This window comes from Opisthocomus hoazin, chromosome 6 (genome assembly GCF_030867145.1).
Source record: "Opisthocomus hoazin isolate bOpiHoa1 chromosome 6, bOpiHoa1.hap1, whole genome shotgun sequence".
Lineage (NCBI taxonomy): Eukaryota > Metazoa > Chordata > Aves > Opisthocomiformes > Opisthocomidae > Opisthocomus > Opisthocomus hoazin.
Window position 1 is genome coordinate 72,141,893 of NC_134419.1, and position 20,905 is coordinate 72,162,797.

At 40.0% G+C, this 20,905-nt stretch overlaps 1 protein-coding gene across 1 annotated transcript in view; it reads right to left on the minus strand.

Annotated features, from left to right (window-relative positions):
* The window catches only part of GFRA1 (GDNF family receptor alpha 1), a 154,223-nt gene that overhangs the window by 31,391 nt on the left and 101,927 nt on the right, over window positions 1–20,905 (minus strand). Inside the window, exons 5-7 of the mRNA XM_009934620.2 lie at window positions 12,922–13,031; window positions 7,646–7,780; window positions 3,047–3,225 (exon numbers count right to left, since the gene is read on the minus strand). Of these exons, the coding sequence (XP_009932922.2) occupies window positions 3,047–3,225; window positions 7,646–7,780; window positions 12,922–13,031 (424 nt within the window). The remainder of the gene's footprint in view (window positions 1–3,046; window positions 3,226–7,645; window positions 7,781–12,921; window positions 13,032–20,905) is intronic.

Consider the following 20,905-nt stretch of genomic DNA (forward strand, 5'->3'; position numbering starts at 1 on the left):
TCACAGAATCACAGAATCACAGAATAGTAGGGGTTGGAAGGGACCTCTGTGGGTCATCTAGTCCAACCCTCCTGCTGAAGCAGGGTCACCTACAGCAGGCTGCACAGGACCTTGTCCAGCCGGGTCTTGAATATCTCCAGAGAAAAAAATCAGAAATCAACATTTCTCTGTATCAAGTGGAAATAAGAAAATATCACCATAATAGAACTGTAAATTCTTGTAGCAACGGTAAGTTGAAATGAAGAATGATTTCTAAACAGCGTCACTGAAACAAAAATTATTTAGAAGTCCAAACCTTCAACAGGTACTCAGAATAATTACTGCCTACAGGTAAAGAAAGAGTTTCTCGTATTTTCTTTAAGCATCCACCACCCTTCTGATTCCCAGGTTTGCAGATATGCAGGAGAACATGGCACAGAGACAAAACCATTTGTGTATTCTTGCTTTTCTTACAACCATTCTGAACAAGTCAGAAAAGAAAGTATCAAAAATTGCTCAGCCAGTGACACTCTTGGCAGATTGGGTTAGTGCCCTGTATTTTACAGCCCCAGGAGGTTAGTATTTGTTCATGTCTATGGCAATTTATACTAATCAATCACTTCCTGCTCTTTCTTCCTTCACTGTATTTTTCAACCCACTATAAGTAGGATATGCAGCCTTGTAGCATCTCAATGATCATTTCCTTATCCCCTCTCTGCCATTGTCTTTCTGTGCTGAGACTAATGCTTTTAATTCTACTTTTCACAGTGTTTAGGCTATATTGCCTTTTAGAAACCTTTCAGCTCTACTGCTAAGCGTATAACAAAGCCCTTCAGATTGCTTTCGGTCGCACTAGTTCATGTTTTGAAAATACTACAAAGGCATATTTTTCATGGGAGGAGAGCCTTGGAATGAATACCCTGCTCCAAGTGTGATGTGAATGCCTCCAGTTCTTTTGTAAAATTTGCATTGAGGTTTAAGTCTCACATGCAAAGTGGTACCACGCTGTCCAGCAAACACAGGTTTCTTTAAAAAAAGTGAGGGCTTGTTTTGGCTCTATTTGTAAGTTATTTTTTGAAAAAAATGTTAAAATATAAGAGCTCTGTTCTTTGTGTTTCAGTTCTGACACAAGGAAGTAGTAACCACCAGAATGTTGTTCTTCGCAAGAATAAAACTGTTTGAGTCACGTAACTTCAATGACCTTTTAGTGCAGACTAATCTATAGTTTCTACAAAAGAGCAGAGATCATTTATTTAAAGGAATCTGTTTTCCCTACAGACCTTTACTTCTTGTGTCGAGTATATCAGGGGTGCACTTGAAGTCATAATATAGCTTTAAACCAGTGCTGATAAACTCATGTGGAATGTGACTTCAGAATGCCAGAGTCACAGGAGTAAGGACAGAGAAGAATTTAATTCATTTTCAGAACACTGGGACGTCTATTCAGGCTTGAGGAACATTTGCAAATCAAACTGAATCCAATGGGATTTGGGATCACTTGCCATTTCTTCACTTCATTATTTATCAAGTGTACTTTGGTAGCATCTGGAGGCCTTACTCTACAGGGGACTGTACAAACACTGAAAGAAAACGTGATCTCCCACAAAACAACTTTTTAATATAACATGAAGTGAATTAATAATATCCCACCAAGATCTTGCTTTAAATGCAAGATATTCCAAGTTCCAGGTTTAAAAGGTTATGGGTTTTTTTAGTACATTCTATTTGGTCAAGTGACTACTGCACATAGACATACATGCCCACAACTATCTCCCTCTCATCAACAGCTTACAAAACTTAACTAATAGTGAATGTACAGATATGAAAAATAGAATTAAAACAGAAGGACCTAAACTTAACACCATCTACCATTAACTCCATATACTTTGTGACAATGTAATGCCCCTTAAAAATGTTAATTCAAATGAAATTTGTCAATGGAAAATAAATGGAGAAACTAGAAAAGGATGAAGGTGAGAGAGTAGTGCAGGAAAAATTACGAAGCAAATGAAGTTTCCGAGACATACACACTGTCCATTTTAGCAAACATGGAAACTTTGATACAGTTTAATATAAAGAAAACAAAATCAAATTTTTGTAAGTGAAATGTGAATGCTACAAGTGTGGAAGAGTTTGGGAATCCAGCAAAAAAAGTATCTTAAAACTAGATGAGACCTTAAAATTTGGACACGTTCATTTGTGTCACAGCAATTTTCCTTTGGTAAAGACAAAAACAAACAGGCCAAGCTGATCTATCCCTGACCTGATTTTGCATTTAAAGCACCAGAAATTTCTATAATGCCAGATTCTTATCTGGCCTAAGCATGTTTTTATCTTACATTTCCTGTTATTTCTTTCCTGCCTTGATTTTTACAGTTGTCTTCTGCCCAAGTTCTTCAAACTTTTGAAGAGCTGCATATACTGCCTTCAGCACGTGATGAGCCTCTTTAAATCCAGAATCAATGAGGCACCGTGAATAGCCTTATTAAAGTGTCAAAGAAAATCGCTACAGCCATTGGCCAAAATCACATCACAACCTCGACCCCAGTTCAGGAAAGCACCTGATTCAAAACAGCTTCTATCTTTGTCCAGCTTCTTCACCATGCAGTTTGTAGCACCACGTATTTTATAATATCCAGAGCTACTCAGCCAAAAAGCCTCTTAAGTTTACTGCCAATAACATAAGAAAGAAGGCAGCAGGACATGCTATTTGACATTAAGAGTTTCCTCTGAATTTGGATTACTCAGAGGATTAATCTAATCTGATATATGCTGGCAGGGTCTGGGGAGTACCACATTCATATCCAAACCTGTGATAACAAATTAAATACCATGCCCTCTTTCTGAGTCAGAGAGGCAATAAAGTTGACTTTGAAATATGCATGTTTCTGATTTAAAATAAGACTGTCTGATAGTCTACAATACATCTGGCTTGTAGCTACAACATGGGAATAAACAGATATTCCAATTTAAGCAGCCATCTATTTATACAGCAGGAGCCTATTCTGTACACGTATCTATGAAAAACTTCCATTTATGCATCGCAGCTAGTCCAAGACTCTCTTACCTGCAGGTTTGCACATGCTGGTGAATCGTTGTGGGTGGGTATTTCATTGTTGGTGGTCTCTGAACCTGTGTTTTTAAGTCTGGAAGCGGTTGTAGTTGTGACTGTAGTGGTCTGTACTGGTAAGACTGGCTGCCACACGTTCACATCAGTACCATTGCCGAAGGCCTGAATTGCATTTTCTGCAAAAAAAATTACAGGCAATTTTCTATTTCTAAACAAATGGCAGAAAGGAGAATTGACTTTTTAATCATTATTATTATTATTCCACTGAAAATGTGTATTTATAGAAACTCAACTTTCATGCTGAAAAATGTGTCTTAATTTTGAACATATCAGAAACATGAACTGAGAGTCTGGAGTCACATAATTATCTGGTGCAGCCTCTTCTTTGTAATGGTCCCAGCATTTCTTGACAGAAGCTCTAGGACTTACTTTGATCATGTTTGTTACCATACAAAAGCCTCAAAAATTTACTTTCAAGATTTAAAATGCAGTCTGAATGTTATGTCCTAATTCAGGCAGGTGGTGTCACATAGCAAACTAAAACCAGAGAGCAGGCAAAAAATTACTTCTACAGCTTGTTGTAGTAAAACTAATATGCCTATAACTACAAAATAGTTTAACTAAGACAATCCTTTCCTTACAGTTTTCAATCAAAATCTGCATAATTAGGTGAGGGAAGCATGCTTAAACTAAAAATTTAGAATATAAAAGTTAAAAAGCTTATTATAGTTTCATGGGATTAAAGAGTGTGTTTATGGCAAGAGTAAATTGGTTGGGGTTTTTTATAAACAAATAGAAAAACAGTTTTTAATCAGGTCTTTGGGGATTCAGCATGGATTTAGGGATTTCTTCTTTCAAATTCTTTGTACAAGAAATCAAACAATTTCACTGGGGACTAATATGTGGAAGTTATTTATACTTCTCAGTGGTATTCCTTGCCTTATAAAATAATTTAGATTTAATTCTCATCTCAAAAAGATGTATTTTATTCTGATATCAGTTCTTAGAACTCCAACATGCAAAGAGCAGAATTTGTAAAAGGCACCACAATCAGCTGGGTTGATGGAGACCAAGTGGGAACAGTAGAATTATATTTTTGTTTTCCCTGATAAAGGCTATACATAAAGCAGTATTTTCCTATGATTTCCTAAATTAAGAATAACTCTTTGTTTCCATTACTGCAGGAAGGATCCCAGAAATACATGCAACTCTTCCAGTTTTCTAAGTAAATGTGGTCTTTACAATTAGTCTTTAATTATTTCATAGAGTCATACTCGATGATCCTCATGGGTCCTTTCCAACTTGAGATATTCTATGATGCTATGAATGAATCATAGCACCATAGAATGGGCTGGGTTGGAAGTGACCTTTAAAGGTCATCTAGCCCAACACCCCTGCAGTGAGCAGGGACATCTTCAACTAGACCAGGTTGCTCAGAGCCCCATCCAACCTGACCTTGAATGTTTCCAAGCACAGGGCATCGACCACCTCTCTGGGCAACCTGTGCCAGTGTTTCACCACCCTCATTGTAAAAAATTTCTTCCTTCTATCCAGTCAAAATCTACCCTTCTCTACCCTTGTCCTATCACTACCGGCCCTATTAAAAGGTCTGTCCCTGTCTTTGTTATAAGCCCTCTTTAAGTACTGGAAGGCTGCAATAAGGTCTCCCCAGAGATTTCTCCAGGCTGAACAACCTCAACTGTTTCAGCCTTTCCTCATAGGAGAGGTGTTCCATATCTCCTCATATTTTTCTAATATTTCAAACATATAAATTATATTTTAAATATGTATTTTATATACATAATCTCCATACCTATTTCAAATATATTTCAAAAAACATAATGAATGTAAGGAGATGCTTCAAAAGTCTAACTGCTCTAGTAAAGGTCTGTTCAATAATTTTTATTACCTAACTCACTGCTTTATGCTTTTCCTCTGATTCGACAGTTCTTTTTACTGCAGGTGTGAACAAATCCTTCAAAGAGATAGGCAGATATACCAAATCCCATTCAGTTCAGTAGGAATTCTAGAGTATGTAAATGAATGTCAGGACATTCACTTTAAGAGTAGCCAAAATAAAGTCTTAAGATGGATTTCCAGAAGCTAAGATTGGCCAAAGCCTAACTGGAGAGGCAGCAGCTAGGACCACTGTAATATTAAAAATAAACTTGCATCTTCCAATAAAGAGGATGAAAGTATAAGCAAGATAATATACATTCCCAGGTTTTAGGGTGGAATGTATTTTATTTGGGGCCTATTAATTTGGATTTTTAGCTTTTTTGAGATTGAGCCAACTTCACAGTTCTGATATAAACCCACATATTCTGCAAGACAATGCTGAAATAAAGAAACACTTTATCTAATACATGTAAAAATAAAACAATGCAATGTTTGTCTTTATTGGGACTAATTATTTAAACAGACTGGAATTTTCACTTGTATTTTCACACCCACCTTTTGAAATCAAAACTTCCACTCTAGTTTCAACTTAACATCTGTTGCAAAAGGCTTTTCAACTCTAGAGCGGAATTGCTAGGGAAGTGAACGCAGAGATGCAAGACCATGATTTCAGGTGTGTACATGGGACATGGTAAACTCGACTTTATATCCCAGCTCCACATCAAACGCAGCAGGAATGTGACCCTAGGTCTCCTACTTTTTGAGTCCCCTAGTCCTCAGGGTACAGTCTCAGCTATTCCACTTTGCATAAATAACCAAATGGGGTTTTGAGTAAACATTTAAGCTAGGTTTTCCACATCTTCTGTAAAAGCCCCAAATCACTGATTATCTTCCAGTTTGAAGGGGAAACATACTTTAGCAAAACAGACTAGCAAGATATTATTAGTTTCACCTCATTGTGGCAAAAAGATTTTTGTTTTGTCTAAAAAAAAGTGGGAGGGATTTTAATCTCATCCAGCAAATAAATGACATTTTCTTCAGCACTGCAAGGCCCATTAATGACAATCAGAATTAAAAAAGAAAAAAAAGGAACCTCTCCCATTCTCTACAAGAGGAAAAAACCTTTTTATTTAATGAGAAATATCTTTAATTTCTACATGAAGAAGACATCTCTTACAGCTAGGATGGCTATAATTTGTCTCACAGTAACCTCTAATGTCTTTGATTTGTCTTCATTAAACCTTTTATACCAACAGCAGAAGAAAAGACAAAGGATCTCTCTGTCTTTATGTTCTAAAAGGAACCTGTAACATTCTAGCAATTAATACATTTACAAATGAATAAAATCTGATGTATTACAGTATATACAAATGGCAGCCCCATCAGGTTTGATGAAGGTCTGATGCTATATTATTAACTTTTACCCCATCATAGTCTGAATAGTTTTCTGGGTTTTTTTATTAAATTATCTTGAGGAATTGATGAGTTCTTCCAAAGCGTAATAAATAGTGTACCAAATAGCAACTCCAGTCAATCACTTTTGTATGCAAATCTCCCCATGTCTTCAGAATATGCTGCCTGTTGAGAAGTTATCAATGGAGATTTTCAGACCGCTATTTTAAAATACAGACTGAACCCTGCATTAGCATTAGCTCAAGTGTGTAGAGCTGGATGGGACAGTCTGGATGATCGAATTAATTCACTGTTTGAGAAAAAAGTAACGATGTACACTTCATAAGCTGATGAAATATGACTTTTAAAATTGGTCAGAATTTTTTACCCTCAAAACTCCTGCTGGAAGCCTATTTCTTAACTTTAGTCTGATGGTTAAAAATTTTCCAATTTTGAGCCTAAATATTTATGGTCAATATCTCTCTTTTTGATCTCATGCCAACACTGCCCTCTAGGTTAAGTAATGCTTCTCCCTTCCTGGGCTTGCCCCTCTAATGCAATTTCAGAAGACAATCATGTATCCTTTCAAATTCTGTGCTGCTAGGCTAGGGAAGCCAAGCTCTTTTGGTCTCCTCATTTATCTGAAGTTAAGACTCTGGTGCACACTCCACATCACCCAATTATGCTGCTCCAGGCAGACAGGAAATGTGAAAGGAGAACCTGCCAAAATTGACTCCACCGAGCCATTCTGAAATTCATAATACTCCCTAATTTGGAAGTGAGTTTGGCTGAAAAAAAAAAAAAAATCAATAACTTAACAAAATCTTGAAAATAGGTACCAGCCTGACCTATGTTAAAACCAGGCATCTGAGATCAAGTAGCCTAAAAAACCTGAAGCTTGGCTATAAATTGCAAGTGCAATCCAATTTCTACTTACACACAGCAAATCCTTCATATCATAAACTACATGTCTTTTTTATAGGAAGTTCTTAAATTATACAGAAGTCCCTCAGGTGTCGCAATTTTTTGGTACAGATGCTGCCTGACTGTTTGGGTCCGAACATGATCTCTGATGGAAACATATTTATTAGAATTTTTTTCCAAGAACTTCTCATGTTTGTAGTCTTGGCCATAAACTATTGTATCAGGCATATTTGCTTGTCTGTTTAATTCTTACACTTACAGCAGAACCATGCTTACAAAGTGCAAACAGTTGGGCTTGATGTATCATAACATACTTCAACAATAAAGAAATCTCAGAAAACATGCTAAAACACATTTAAAGACATTTAATTTTGTACTCACTAAGGCATGTATTGTCCTGGAAAAAATTCAGAAACTTCATGCATTCATCTCTGTCGTTACCGCTGTTGCTGCAGTCACACCATGGGGCAACGCTGAGACTGTTTGAGTCTATGTAGTTCGGTGTCATCACCGTACCTATTAACAAAAAGTAAAGTACAGTGCTGTGAGCAACCTTCGTACTGCAACATTCTTTCCATACTAAGAAGACAGCACACAGCGTGTGGTAAGTCATGTATTCAGTGCTGGATTCATGATGCAAACCCCTGGCAGGGCTCTAATGTCCAGGCTTAACAGTTCTGGCTCCCTTTGCCTTTGGATGTCCAGCCCTGTGCCATACTTCACACCCTCAGTTGTTTGAATGCAACCACTTTAGAGACTGTGACACAACTCACACATTAAAGACCTGTTCCTTTCCTCCAGAAAGCTTTCCATTGCGTTCCCACAGGGAGCTGCATTAGCAGAACTGACAGGTGGAAAACCACGACACAGGGGAGGGATGGGTTGGGAGAAGGTGGGAACCTCTTCAAAGGACTTTGCTGCCAAATCAAACATACATGGACCTGCACTCTTAGAGTTGCACTCTAAAAATCCAATTTTTCTTGCTCACTTTTGTTTTTTCTCATTTTTCTTCTAGCTGAGAAAAAATGGCTGAAACTAGACATCCAGGCCTGAGCTTCCTCCTTGAGTCTGCAGCCAGCCTAGAAAAGCAGTTCTGAAACGCAGGAGCAAGGAGAAGGCTGGTCTTGCTGACAGGAGCCCTAATACGTCTTGGAGGAGCATTAACCTGCATTAACCCCGGGGTGCTGGTTTGGGACCTGCCAACAGAGAGGGTTATGGCAATGAACAAAGCAAAAACATAACCAGCAGGCGTAAAACAGTACTGTAGATTCTTTGCAGGTAATAAATTACTATTAATCTTGCTGTGCCACTACTTTTCTAGTACAGTGATTGTTTCCTAAACATTGTCAACAACATGCAATTCATTTATATGTCAGCTCACGGCTACCAAGAATGAAATGAAACCAAAGAATGCATTTTGTGTCCTAAAAGATATACAGCAACTGTTTATCACTCATCTGGATCAGGCAACTGGTATACGATCAGCACCTATTCAAACCAGTAGTCTCACTGAAGTCATCGCCCCAGCAGGCCAGAGATTTCAAACTTCCCTAGGGACTGAGAAGTTTGAACCTTTATTTCATTTGTCTGACCAAACAGGAAAAATTAAATGAAAAAGGGCAGGTATTCCAGACTTGTACTGATGACAGCTGTTTCAGGAAACACGTTCCTCACTTGGTAATCTACAGTACTAGGACAGGCTATATATCATGAGGAAATGTGATCACATCTCCTCAAAACTGACACCAGAGTAGTCATTAAGAAGGTGGAACAGATGAAGGATAAATATTAGAGACTGAAAGTGTACACCAGCAGAGAAAATTTGGTCCATAGGTCCAGGGTCCCAGAGTCTGCAATAGCACACAGGAAAGGGCTATCAAACACCTAGCTAAAAAAAGGAACATTAGAAATAACACAAATCACAGAATGACGTCAAATAGCCTTTCAGTCACCAGGCAGCGCCGGGAACTGAACAAATCAACATGCAAACTGCTTCATACGTGGCTGGGAGACAAAGGAGAAGAGACATTAATGGCTGGCCTGAGAAAGACAGTAATGTATGTGAAAATCAATGCAGTCCCACTGCCAAACTCACAAAAAGCAGCTTTTGTCTTGTTTTGGGATATTCTTAAATTAAAACGCAATCCTATACAACGTTTAACAGATACTTGCAGCAATAACTGCTCAAATTCTACCTAGGATTAGCACGAGTAACTAGCACAGTTCAAAATTCATTAAATGGAGGTAGAGAATTTAGTAAAATAGGCAAATATCACTTTCATCATTAATGAAAACTTGTCAGTATATAAATAAGAAGGGGAATTATGTTAAATTAAAACAAAACAAATGAAAACATCAGTCCATTATCCATCTGATGGTTCAGTACACTATTTCAACCATGTGATATGATCTGAAAAGAAGTGTGAGAAAATGAAAATCAAGAGGATTTTGCAAATGGAAAGAAAACTGTAGGCTTCCAAAAAAAAAAAAAAAGGCTAAGCAGCAAACGCTTAGAGAAGGGTTAAAAAAACAGAAAGGTACTGAGGAAATTAAAAAGGTCACTGAGGTAAGACTTTCTTATCACAAAGAGGTAATAAGGTAATTAAAATGGGTCAAGACAGGGGCTAAAAGTGTAGATACTATTAGGGTTGACGAATACAGGAAAGACAGGACAAGGAATGTGTATACGCAGCACACAAACTGTACATCCAGCAAAAACAGAGTGGCTGAAAGAGCAGCTAGTAGAAAATCAGCCTGTCATTTAAACCTGGGGGCAGATGTGAACCCAAGCGGATTATATGCTTGGTTTCCTGGGGTGGATTTGCTTTTTTTCCCTGCAGTGTGTATGCCTTCCCCTCCTCCCCTCTGCTAGCTGGCATCTTGGAAATCCTGCTGAAGGACACTAACAGATCAGAGAAACCATGGTGGTTGGCAGTAAAATAGGACATGTTTGGTTTTCTGCGTTCTACGTATCAAATAGTTCGGTGATGGTCTTAACAGTAGGCAGTCAGGTCTCCCTGTTTTAGACAAAAACAGAAATGACCTGAACACAGCCAAGAGGTTGCTCAAATTAGGGTCATTTAAGAATGAGAAGATGGATGGTGAGTCCAGGAGGAGAGGCACGTGACTGAAGTTCCTTTGGCCCAAATCAGCTCCAGTTTATTCACACAAAGTGTCTTGGAATTCCTGGGAATCCCAGGCAAATTAGATGGATTTCACCAAAAATAAGGGAAAAAGCGTCAGAAAGTGAATGCTAAAGCCGATCTTGAAGTTAGCAGTTAGAGCAATGCCTAACTGATGTGGGAGTGCAGACGGGTCCAGATGGCTTAACTGGGCTGTAACCAAAGCACTAAAACTCAGACATGGCTATCTCTAGTCTTATTCTACATTTAATTCTATATTTAATAATTTTTATATTTTTCCTTTAATTTTTAAAAAATCTTTAAAATTATATATATAACACCCTGATGCAAACCTTAAGGCACCCTATGTACACTGTTCTCAATTTAACTTGCAAAGCACCTCACGCAAAAACTGTGCCTGACTCTATTTCCACTTAAGTCATTCATTTCAGGTGGGATTCCACTGATTTCAGTGAAGTTAACTCTGATTTACATCACTGTATGTGTCAGCAGAATCACATCCACTGTACCTTCCACAGAAAATCCTCAATTTTCTGAACAAACTCTATGGAGGTGCAATTTTTGTTACATTTCGTGAAATGGCTAAATGAAATAATATTTTTTTTTAATGAACAATATTTTATCTTAATTAAAACACCTGGAGATCCTGAAGTTCTGATGAATAAATGGATCTGTAGCAGCTTCTTACCAGCACCCGATCTATCTCTTTTTCCTGTGTTTTATCTACATTAAGCAGACATTTGAAAGATTGTACTTCTGATTTCTGTCTCAGCATCTTACAAATTTGATGGTCTTCACACAATTTACTCCACTTTTATATAAGCTTGATATCAGAAGTAGGAATTTACTGCTTCAGCACATGAAAGTTTTGTTTTGGTAATTTTCTTGGTTTATCAGAATTACTACCAAGACGTAAAAATCCTTGTAACGTTAGTCAGTTCCTGTCTCTTTGCATGTGTCTAGGGGCTAGTAGGAAGGAAGGAAAATGTTTATTTTTCCCTTTGAAAATTAGCTCTCCTTTTGATTTCGGCTCCTTAGAGATCCGCTCCACATTTCTAATGTGTGACAGTGTTTTGCAGCATGGACATCCACAGTAACACAAAGCCGTCTGACTATAGGAACTGGGTCATCCTTGGGGTTAAACTGAAAAATGGATCCAGCAAAACTGCCAGCAAAATTCACTAGGTCCAGCAAGAACTTCTTGGCAGCTCTTACCCAGAAGTATATATTAGTAACAGTTACTCTTTGCCAGCAGCTAGACTTTTTAATCCCATTGACTAGATCAGATTTCAAGGCTATTCAATTCTTTGTTTTAGAGTCAAATGACATTCTGTCACAACCGTTCATATGTTATACCCTTCGCATACTGTCTTCTTCTCTTAAGTCATAGAAGCATACCCTTTGAAACCATCACATCTTATTTTACCAGTTGCCACATGGACTTACCTCACTTGTTAGCTGCTAGAGTAATAGGAATGATAACAACAAGCCAGAGAATATTGCTTTCAGTCATTTTTCAGCAAACCCAGCCTATTTTAGAAATATTTTATTGTGGATATTATCTCCAGAGACATTTATTTAACAGCAGGATCTGCTGCAGGGCCTCAGCTGGGACCTTCACGCCCAACAGAAGGGGATATTACTGCATCGCAGCAGGTGCAGGCTGTAAGCTTAGAAACTTCTTAACTGGTGGCCTTTACAATTTGTTTGTTTCAGAATTTTGACATTCACTTTTTCTTTATTGCCCAACCAGGGTATTTTTAAAAGTTCACCTTCCTGAGATGATCTCTCTCTTTCAGGAATCAAATATTGCGTGTGGTATACGGAATCTGGCTTGCATAAAGGCATCCTTGTGCCTGCTGGCAGTCAGGAAGGTGACAGCAAATAAAATTAATGATGTTGGGGAGGGAAGAGGATTTCTGAAGATAAATTTGGTCTCAGTTCACCTCCATTGACAGGCATCTCAGAAAACATTTAGAGTGGACAGAGGGACGTCATGGAAAGAATAGCTGCTGGAAGTGAGACAAGGCTGGGTTGCTCTATTGTTTCCTTCCTCAAATGTCCTGCACACTTTCCCTGAAGATCAAGAGGTATTTACCCAGTCTTGTGACGACAGCTGCCAAATCAACCAAGCTGTAGTTGTACTTGTTCTTTTTAATTTCCTACATCATGGTCCTGTCCAGATTCAATCACCCTATCAAGCTTTACATTGTAAGCTTCAATTTATTTTAAATTTATATTTAAATTTATATTCAAATTTATATTTAAATTTATTTTAAATTCAAGCATCTTTCTCTCCTTATCTTCTACCCTTAATTTCCTTGCAATGTACAAGTTTACCCCAGGAATCTCTGTAAGGTAAAACAGAGCCAAGACCCCTAGCTAGAGAATTTTGCCTAGTATCATGCTGCACAGTATTATATTCCACAGCTTTTATTTCATGTGCACCTTTAAAATACAGTTCGGGTGTTTTTCTTAGACCGAGCAAGCCCCCACCCTTCCCCGCCTTCTTACCGATAAGCCCCGAGTAAGCGAGGAGGCAGTCAGCGTAGTTCTCCTTTAGACAGCTACTAACAGACCGTGACTCGGGCTGGCAGTTTGTGAAGAAATCTGCAAGGCGAGATCTGCAACATGAAGAAAAATGCGTTATCTTTAAAAATCAAACCTGCAGGCATTCTTACTTTTTACACTCTTTTTATTTCTGGACAAGGCTTATTATTCTTTAACTTAAATATGTATTGGACACATTTCAGCTGACGAGAGTCTAAGCCGCATCTCTTTCTAGAACCCATTTTTGAAGTCAGAACAAAATAGTTCAAGAAAACAGTACAAAGGGACAGAACAACAGGGAAATGCCTACCCTTTACTAAAAGAAATGCTCTGCATTTTCATGCCAAAAAAACACAAAGAGGGATTTTATCATACGAGCAGTCATTTTGCCTGGATCTGAACTCTAACCGGAATCTGTTATTCTACAGGAACAGAACATAGCTTCTGCTGTTTCACTGATTACACAAAACTGTATGTTTGTGCTCACAGAGTCCTCTTACTACACGACTTGAGGCAGGACCTGCGTCGGTACTGCCCCGAGTTTCCAGGGAATGGGCTCACTCCTGCTCTGGACTGGCCTGCAGAACCAGCTGGCGGAACTGGGGTAGCAGGCAGATCCAGATGGCATGGTCTCCACAGCCCCCCAGAGCCACGGTACTGAGAATCTATTTGTTCTTGGAAAATGTGCATTTATCCGAAGTCTACAGTATCGAGCCCAGGGCTGAGAAGAAGGCAATGTGTGCTCCGCATCCAGTTCTGCCACTGAATGACCGTATTATCCTTACCTACCTCAGCTACCCCACGTCCAAGGGGTGGAGAGCACTGCTTGCTTATACAGAGTGCTTTAAGTCTAGGACTGAAGCTGTATTGCAATTAACAGATTAATACTATGTTGGAAAACAAAAAAAAAAGGACTAGTAGCCAGGAACACTTCTAGTTATTTGCACTTTGAAGGCCACAAAATGCTCCCATTCAGGTCTGTAAAACTTGAGAGGCATCACTGAGGTGGGTCAAGGTCCCACATCCTACAGCCGCTCTCCTGCCCGTCATGGCGTGCTCTTCTCAGCTCCACCACTGCTTCCACTTAGACTTGTACACTTGGAGCAGTGACTTTTGTCTATTTATAAAATGTCATTTAGACCTTTATCTCCATATACAAAAGTCTTTAACCTCCCTACTTCAATCTTCTCTTCTGTGAAAAAGGGATGCAAATGTTCTTTTGCATATAACAACTCACAGTGATGTTTCAAGTTCAGGTGCTTTATCTTTGCTAAGCCCTCTCAAAATCAGAATAATATAATCTATGCATTTTCAGCACTGCTCTCGCATTATGTAGATTTGCGATACAAATGCTCTTCTTCACTTTTGCAATAAAAACACAACAGTTAGCAGAAACAAGTGATTTGCAAGTGATTTACTGTATTTGTTTACATGCTCCAGAGACTAATTATCTTTGCTTGCTTTATTGTTTTACCTGTCTCGGAATGGGATTGGCTGTACATCATTAATTGGCCTGAAAGTAGTGACGGGCAAACTTCAAAAGGTTCACAGGTTTAGTTTGAGAAAGCATCCTATAAATAGACTGTATGCAAACTGTACCTGAATTTATCTGAGCTATTCTCATTACCTCTTTTTAGTTCCATCCTTCCCTAACTGTACTGACACCAGCAAATCCATGGTTGCCTTTAAACCACAGTCAACTGTAAGATTTACACTCCCTCCCTTCCCTTATTTAACCTTGAGATGTACATCTGTAGCCAGTTGCCTTTAATAGCTTTTAACAGTCAATCTCTCTACCGATCCTGCAAGATACCCTATACGTATACATAAATTTCTAAATTTCCATAAAATTTCTACTTTGCTGGTGAATACATACTGTGCCTACCAAGGGACAGGCTGAGAAAAAATGGATTCCAAGGTATGGGAAGAGATAAATAGCAGCACCATGAAGAAAATCTGGGCAAGGAAACTCTATGACACTGCAGTGATTCCTCTCTCAGCCAAAACTAAGACAGTGGCTCGGATCCAGCCTTCTAAGGAATTAGGAACAAAGGCAGTTGTCAGTTGTTAAGGTTTTTACAAATTCTACTAATACCTGGATGAAATCTGTTTTAGGACAGAAGAGTGCCTATTACATCTACCTAGCAGGAAAAGCCTTTGCCATGGCAGAAGGAGCAAGCCTACTCTATGTGCAGTAGTTCTGCGTTTCTAAAACAAAGTGGCTTCTCAGATTTAAATTTCATTGTTTATGTGACCAAAAATAAATCTTTTTGGAGCTGCAGTTATATGACCAGCATCTTGAAAATCCTGAAAACATTTCTTACAATCATTTCATCGTTCTTAAATGTCCAGTTCTCCCTTAGATTATAAGGTGCATTGGTCCAGAGATCATTTTAATATGTTGCTCTTCTCTAAATATTTTTAAGGACTGATAACTATGGAATAATACCAGCCATTTACTACCCAGTCTGCTTAAAGAATTTATTTTTTGTAAACTCTAAAGGAGGCTAAAAATTGCGTTGCTGATCCCTCTTGCATACAGCTTCATTTCTGTGTTAATTTATGAAGAATTTTTGTGGTCATAAAAGGTAATGATCTGACAATGTTGCATGTTTAAGTTTTCATAAGCCAAATATAGTTCAGATAGCTCTGGACCAAACATGACTGGGCATCATCAAACACCCTCTCCCTAGTGATTCATCCAGACTTCACACTATCGAAGTTCTCACTCTCTCCTGAGCTGTTAACTACACCTGATACTTATGTGGATTCATTTCCACTGGAGATAAAGTTAAGGTCAGCAAATAAAAACAGAGGCAGACCTCCAATTGCCATAAAATAACTCCATCGTTTTCAGAGCTTGCAACTCTTGTGCCTTTAAGTGCGCACCATTTTACCTGTGCAGTGTACATATGTGTATCTATTTGCTAGATGGCTGGATAGAGACAGTTTTGTATTGCACATAACATCTACCAGGATCACATTTAAAAGGAACTATTAATTTCTTTTTCTGTTGAAGAATCACAAATCCTCTTTGTGCACAGCAGCATTAATGATTTTTTTCACTTCCCTTGCATCAAAAAAAAGGAACTGAAGAGAACCACACAGAAATCTTCTTCCTTGAAAGAAAAAAATTCCTCTCTTTGTAGGGCAGAAAACCCACAAATTAAATGAGTCCTATTTTAGCCCTGGAAAATCTCCTCAAAGCAAACTGCAGATCTTCTGGAAAGCTTACTTTAAATATTTTGTATACCACTAACTGAAAAAATAAGAATAATCCTATTGGCAAATTCAAAGAAAATCTGCTCATACAACATCCTTTCTGAGAAGAAAAAAAATCCCAAACCTGTTATTCTCTAATGCTTTGTGTTAGCACCAGTAAAATCATTTGTAACAGTGAAGAATACAAAGAAAACCAAGTTAATTTGTTTTCATTATGATAGTGGTTCTTCAAATACTCAGCAGGATAAATCAAAACTTTCAAATTTTGCTTACAAATAAGCTTTGTTAATAGCAGTATTGTGTTTAATCTGCATATAATTTTTGAGGCAATTTAACGTTATATTAGCACAGCCTGTTGCGTAGGCAACATTGATTAATTTTTCATTATTTTTTTATTCTCAAAGTTTCGTAAAAGTTCTGTGATGTTCTGAAATTATCTTTGATATTTATCTGTTTTCCCCCTTTAAAGTTGGTTAACTCCACTTCCGTACTGGTGCAGTATTTAAAAGCATGATACACATGATTAAGTTGCAGAACTAAAACTGCATTTCCAGTTTGGCTCTGGTGTAAATCATGGCCTACTGGAAAGCAGCTCTACAAACCAGCCGTGAGTCCTCCCCAAGAAGTACCGCTGTTGCTGGGCTGGCAGGGGTTGATTTCTCATACTTATTTTTTTCTCTCTGGCCGTATGTATCTTCAATTGCTGGTACACAGGGGCTAAGCTGAGAGAGAGAGAAATCTTCTCTCTTAGCCTTGCCTTCGTGGCGGTGATCTTCAGACCAAGAACATCACTGAATCCGGACCTCCCACTGACCGCACGCACGTACGCTGTGATGTCCAAGTGAGTGGTGACAACCACTTGCCCTGTTAGTGAGCGCAGGGAGTGATGGCTGCTGTCCCTGGCGCTCACCTCGGTGATGTTAGGTGAAGTCTAGACACACTCACTACCACCTCTCTTCACGTTGCTGCTTGTGTTTAGGTACCTATTTATGACTCGACAGCAGTAATATAGCGTATGTAAATGCCAAAGCTGAGTGAGTGGGGTGACTACACTAATTAGTCAAAGCTGCTCTAGCGTCTAGACACCATTTGGCAGACACAGCACAGTCACGTAAGGGAAGTGCCGCATCAATATTCACAACAGCAAAGAAGTATAAATCTGACACCGAAAAAAATCAGATTAAGTCAATGAATATGTGTCATAGTGATAAATGACACCATTATAGAAAAAAACCCAACCCAAAATATTTGTTCTTCTTTTGTGGGGGTCAAACACAGTATCCTCCTCTGCAGCTACGAATAGCTCCTGTACAGCCTGGGTGGTGATGGTTCTGCTAGGATGCAATAGTGGCAAGAGGGCTTGGTATGTGGCCCAACTAATGGCTTCATTGTTGGAAGAACATTTCATTTGCTCTCTGTTTCATAAATATATAGTGAGTGGGCTGCAAGAAAACGAGGCAAAGCCTACATAAGAAACCCTTATCAACAAGTGAGCCAAAAAAAGCCTCAGAGCAGCTCCATCACAAGAGAGATGACCCTCCCAGCACCTAGTAATATAGTTTTGTCACTTTTTTTTTAATTGAAAGACACTAGAGCTGTGTAATATTAATACATCTCATACCTCCTTTAGTTGTGTACACACACTGTTGAGCACTTGTGAGCAACCATAAATTTTGTCATTTTTTTTAAATGGTCATGTTTACATATATTTATTAACCAGCAACTCCATTCATATGTTTTTTTCAGCAAAAAGGTTAGTTTTCTTTGGTTGCTACTCTCCTTCTCAGACAATGACAGTGCCCGGGCCCTGAGGGTACTGATATCCCTGCCCACACCCGGGGCTTCCCCTACCCAGCCTACGTCCCAAGACCCCATTCCAGCCCTCCAAGGCTTCACCCCCTGCCCCAGCGATACTGTAGGACCTCAGTCTCCAGCCCGCCTCCCCAGCCCTGCCCTGCCCAGCCATGGGCCCCACTGAGCCAGGTCCACCCACAAGCTCACGTCCCAGCCCATCCCCAGGGAGATGCCCGATGCTCCCTGGGTGGGCCAGTGGGACACAGAGCCCAAGGAGCCCCCCAGCCCACACTGCACCCTGACACACAGCTTGGCATTTGTACCTCTGGGGAAGCAGGAAGGAAGGCTAAAATTGTACAGATCTGATGGCAGACCATTTGGGTCCCAAGACCTGAATATTGAAAGCATTTTCTCTCACATGAGCAGATCCAAATATTTTGCAACACTGGCAGAAACAATTACAGGATCTTGGACACCAAACACCAGCTACTAGCCGAAGCTGGTTTTTAGCTGGTTTTGCTTCTGTTTTGTTATTTTAAATGACTGTCAGCCTAAGCCCATGCAAATGTTTGATTCCGGATTCGATTTATCTCTAAAAATTGTGTTGTTCATCTGGAAGTAAAATACAGACAATCCCCAATTACATACAGGCAGCCTATGTGGATTGTGGAATAACTGGATACAGAAACAATCAGAGACCACATGAGATTCATTCTGATGCCTCTTAGCCTCATGAATGCTTGCTCAGAGCATCAGGCACAGGCACGATAGTCCATCAAAGCTGGTTCCTCCAGCTGAGCACCCACACTCGACCCAAACTGGCTGGCTGATTGTCTGTACCATGTTCCCCACCATGTCTGCCAGTACCCATGTTTTCCAGGCTTTTTGTTTGTCAGAGGCCTTCTACATATCTAGTACCCCAGATAATGGAGAGCTAACTGTCAGAAATTCAGTCATGCAAAATGAAAAATATATCCACCTATCTATATATTTTAAAATTAATAGTACTTTGTATTCTGTCTCATCTTCTATTAACAAAACTATTTTTTATGAGTAACAAGTGCTCTAAAATAAACATAATCTGCACCCATGTTCTATTAATGTATTTTGCAGAGAGCAAAATAAAGTTATTTCTGTTAATGTTATCCTTTCCCCTTCCTCATGTCACCTGCTACAGACCAGTTAGATCTTTTTTCACAATGTCTGCTACACAAAGTCAAAAGACCATAACAAAACACTAATCTAGTTAATAATCTAGTTGATAAACTATCAATATCAAAAAAAATATCAAAACTGGCAACAGCAGATGAGGAGAAAGCTGAGGTACTCAACAACTTTTTTGCCTCAGTCTTCACTGGCAACCTCTCTCCTCACCCCTCCTGAGTCGATGAATGGCATGAAGGCGACCAGGAGGGTAAAATCCCTCCAGCTGTAAGTGAAGACCAGGTTCGGGACCTCCTGCAAAACCTAAATGTACCGAAGTCCATGGGACCTGATGAGATGCATCCCAGAGTCCTGAGGGAACTGGCTGACGTAGTTGCCAAGCCACTCTCCATGATATTTGAAAAGTCATGGCAGTCAGGGGAAGTTCCCAGTGACTGGAAAAAGGGAAACATTGTGCCCCTTTTCAAAAAGCGTAGAAAGGAGGACCCTGGGAACTACCGACCTGTCAGCCTCACCTCTGTGCCTGGGAAGATCATGGAACAGTTCCTCCTAGAAGATATGCTCAGGCACATGGAGGCCAGGGAGGTGATTCGAGACAGCCAGCATGGCTTCACCAAGGGCAAGTCCTGCCTGACCAACCTAGTGGCTTTCTGTGATGGTGTAACAACAAGGGTGGACAAGGGAAAACCTATGGATGTCATCTATCTGGATTTTTGTAAAGCCTTTGACACGGTCCCCCACAACATCCTTCTCTCTAAATTGGAGAGCCATGGATTTGATGGGTGGACGGTTCGGTGGATAAGGAATTGGTTGGATGGTCGCAGCCAAAGGGTAGTGGTCAACGGCTCAATGTCCGGATGGAGACCAGTGACGAGTGGAGTCCCTCAGGGGTCCGTACTGGGACCGATGCTGTTCAATATATTTATCAATGACATGGACAGCGACATCGAGTGTACCCTCAGTAAGTTTGCAGATGACACCAAGCTGAGTGGTACGGTGGAGACACCAGAAGGACGGGATGCCATCCAGAGGGACCTGGACAAGCTGGAGAGGTGGGCCTGTGTGAACCTCATGAGGTTCAACACGGCCAAGTGCAAGGTCCTACACCTGGGTCGGGGTAATCCCCGCTATCAATACAGGCTGGGGGATGAAAGGATCGAGAGCAGCTCTGCTGAGAGGGACTTGGGGGTACTGATAGACGGAAGGCTGGACATGAGCTGGCAATGTGTGCTGGCAGCCCAGAGGGCCAACCATGTCCTGGGCTGCATCAGGAGAAGCGTGGCCAGCAGGTCGAGAGAGGTGATTCTGCCCCTCTACTCTGCTCTGGTGAGACCTCACCTGGAGTACTGCCTTCAGCTCTGGAGCCCTCAGCACAAGAAGGACATGGAACTGTTGGAGCGGGTCCAAAGGAGGGCTACAAAAATGATCCGAGGGCTGAAGAACCTCTCCTACGAGGACAGGCTGAGAGAGTTGGGCTTGTTCAGCCTGGAGAAGAGAAGGCTGCGGGGAGACCTGATTGCAGCATTTCAGTACTTAAAGGGAGCCTATAGGAAAGATGGGGACAATCTTTTTAGTAGAGACAGCAGTGACAGGACGAGGGGTAATGGTTTTAAACTAAAACAGGGTAGGTTTAGGCTAGATATAAGGAAGAAATTCTTTACAGTGAGGGTTGTGAAACACTGGAACGGGTTGCCCAGAGAGGTAGTGGAGGCCCCATCCATGGAAACATTCAAGACCAGGTTGGACAGGGCTCTGAGCAACCTGATCT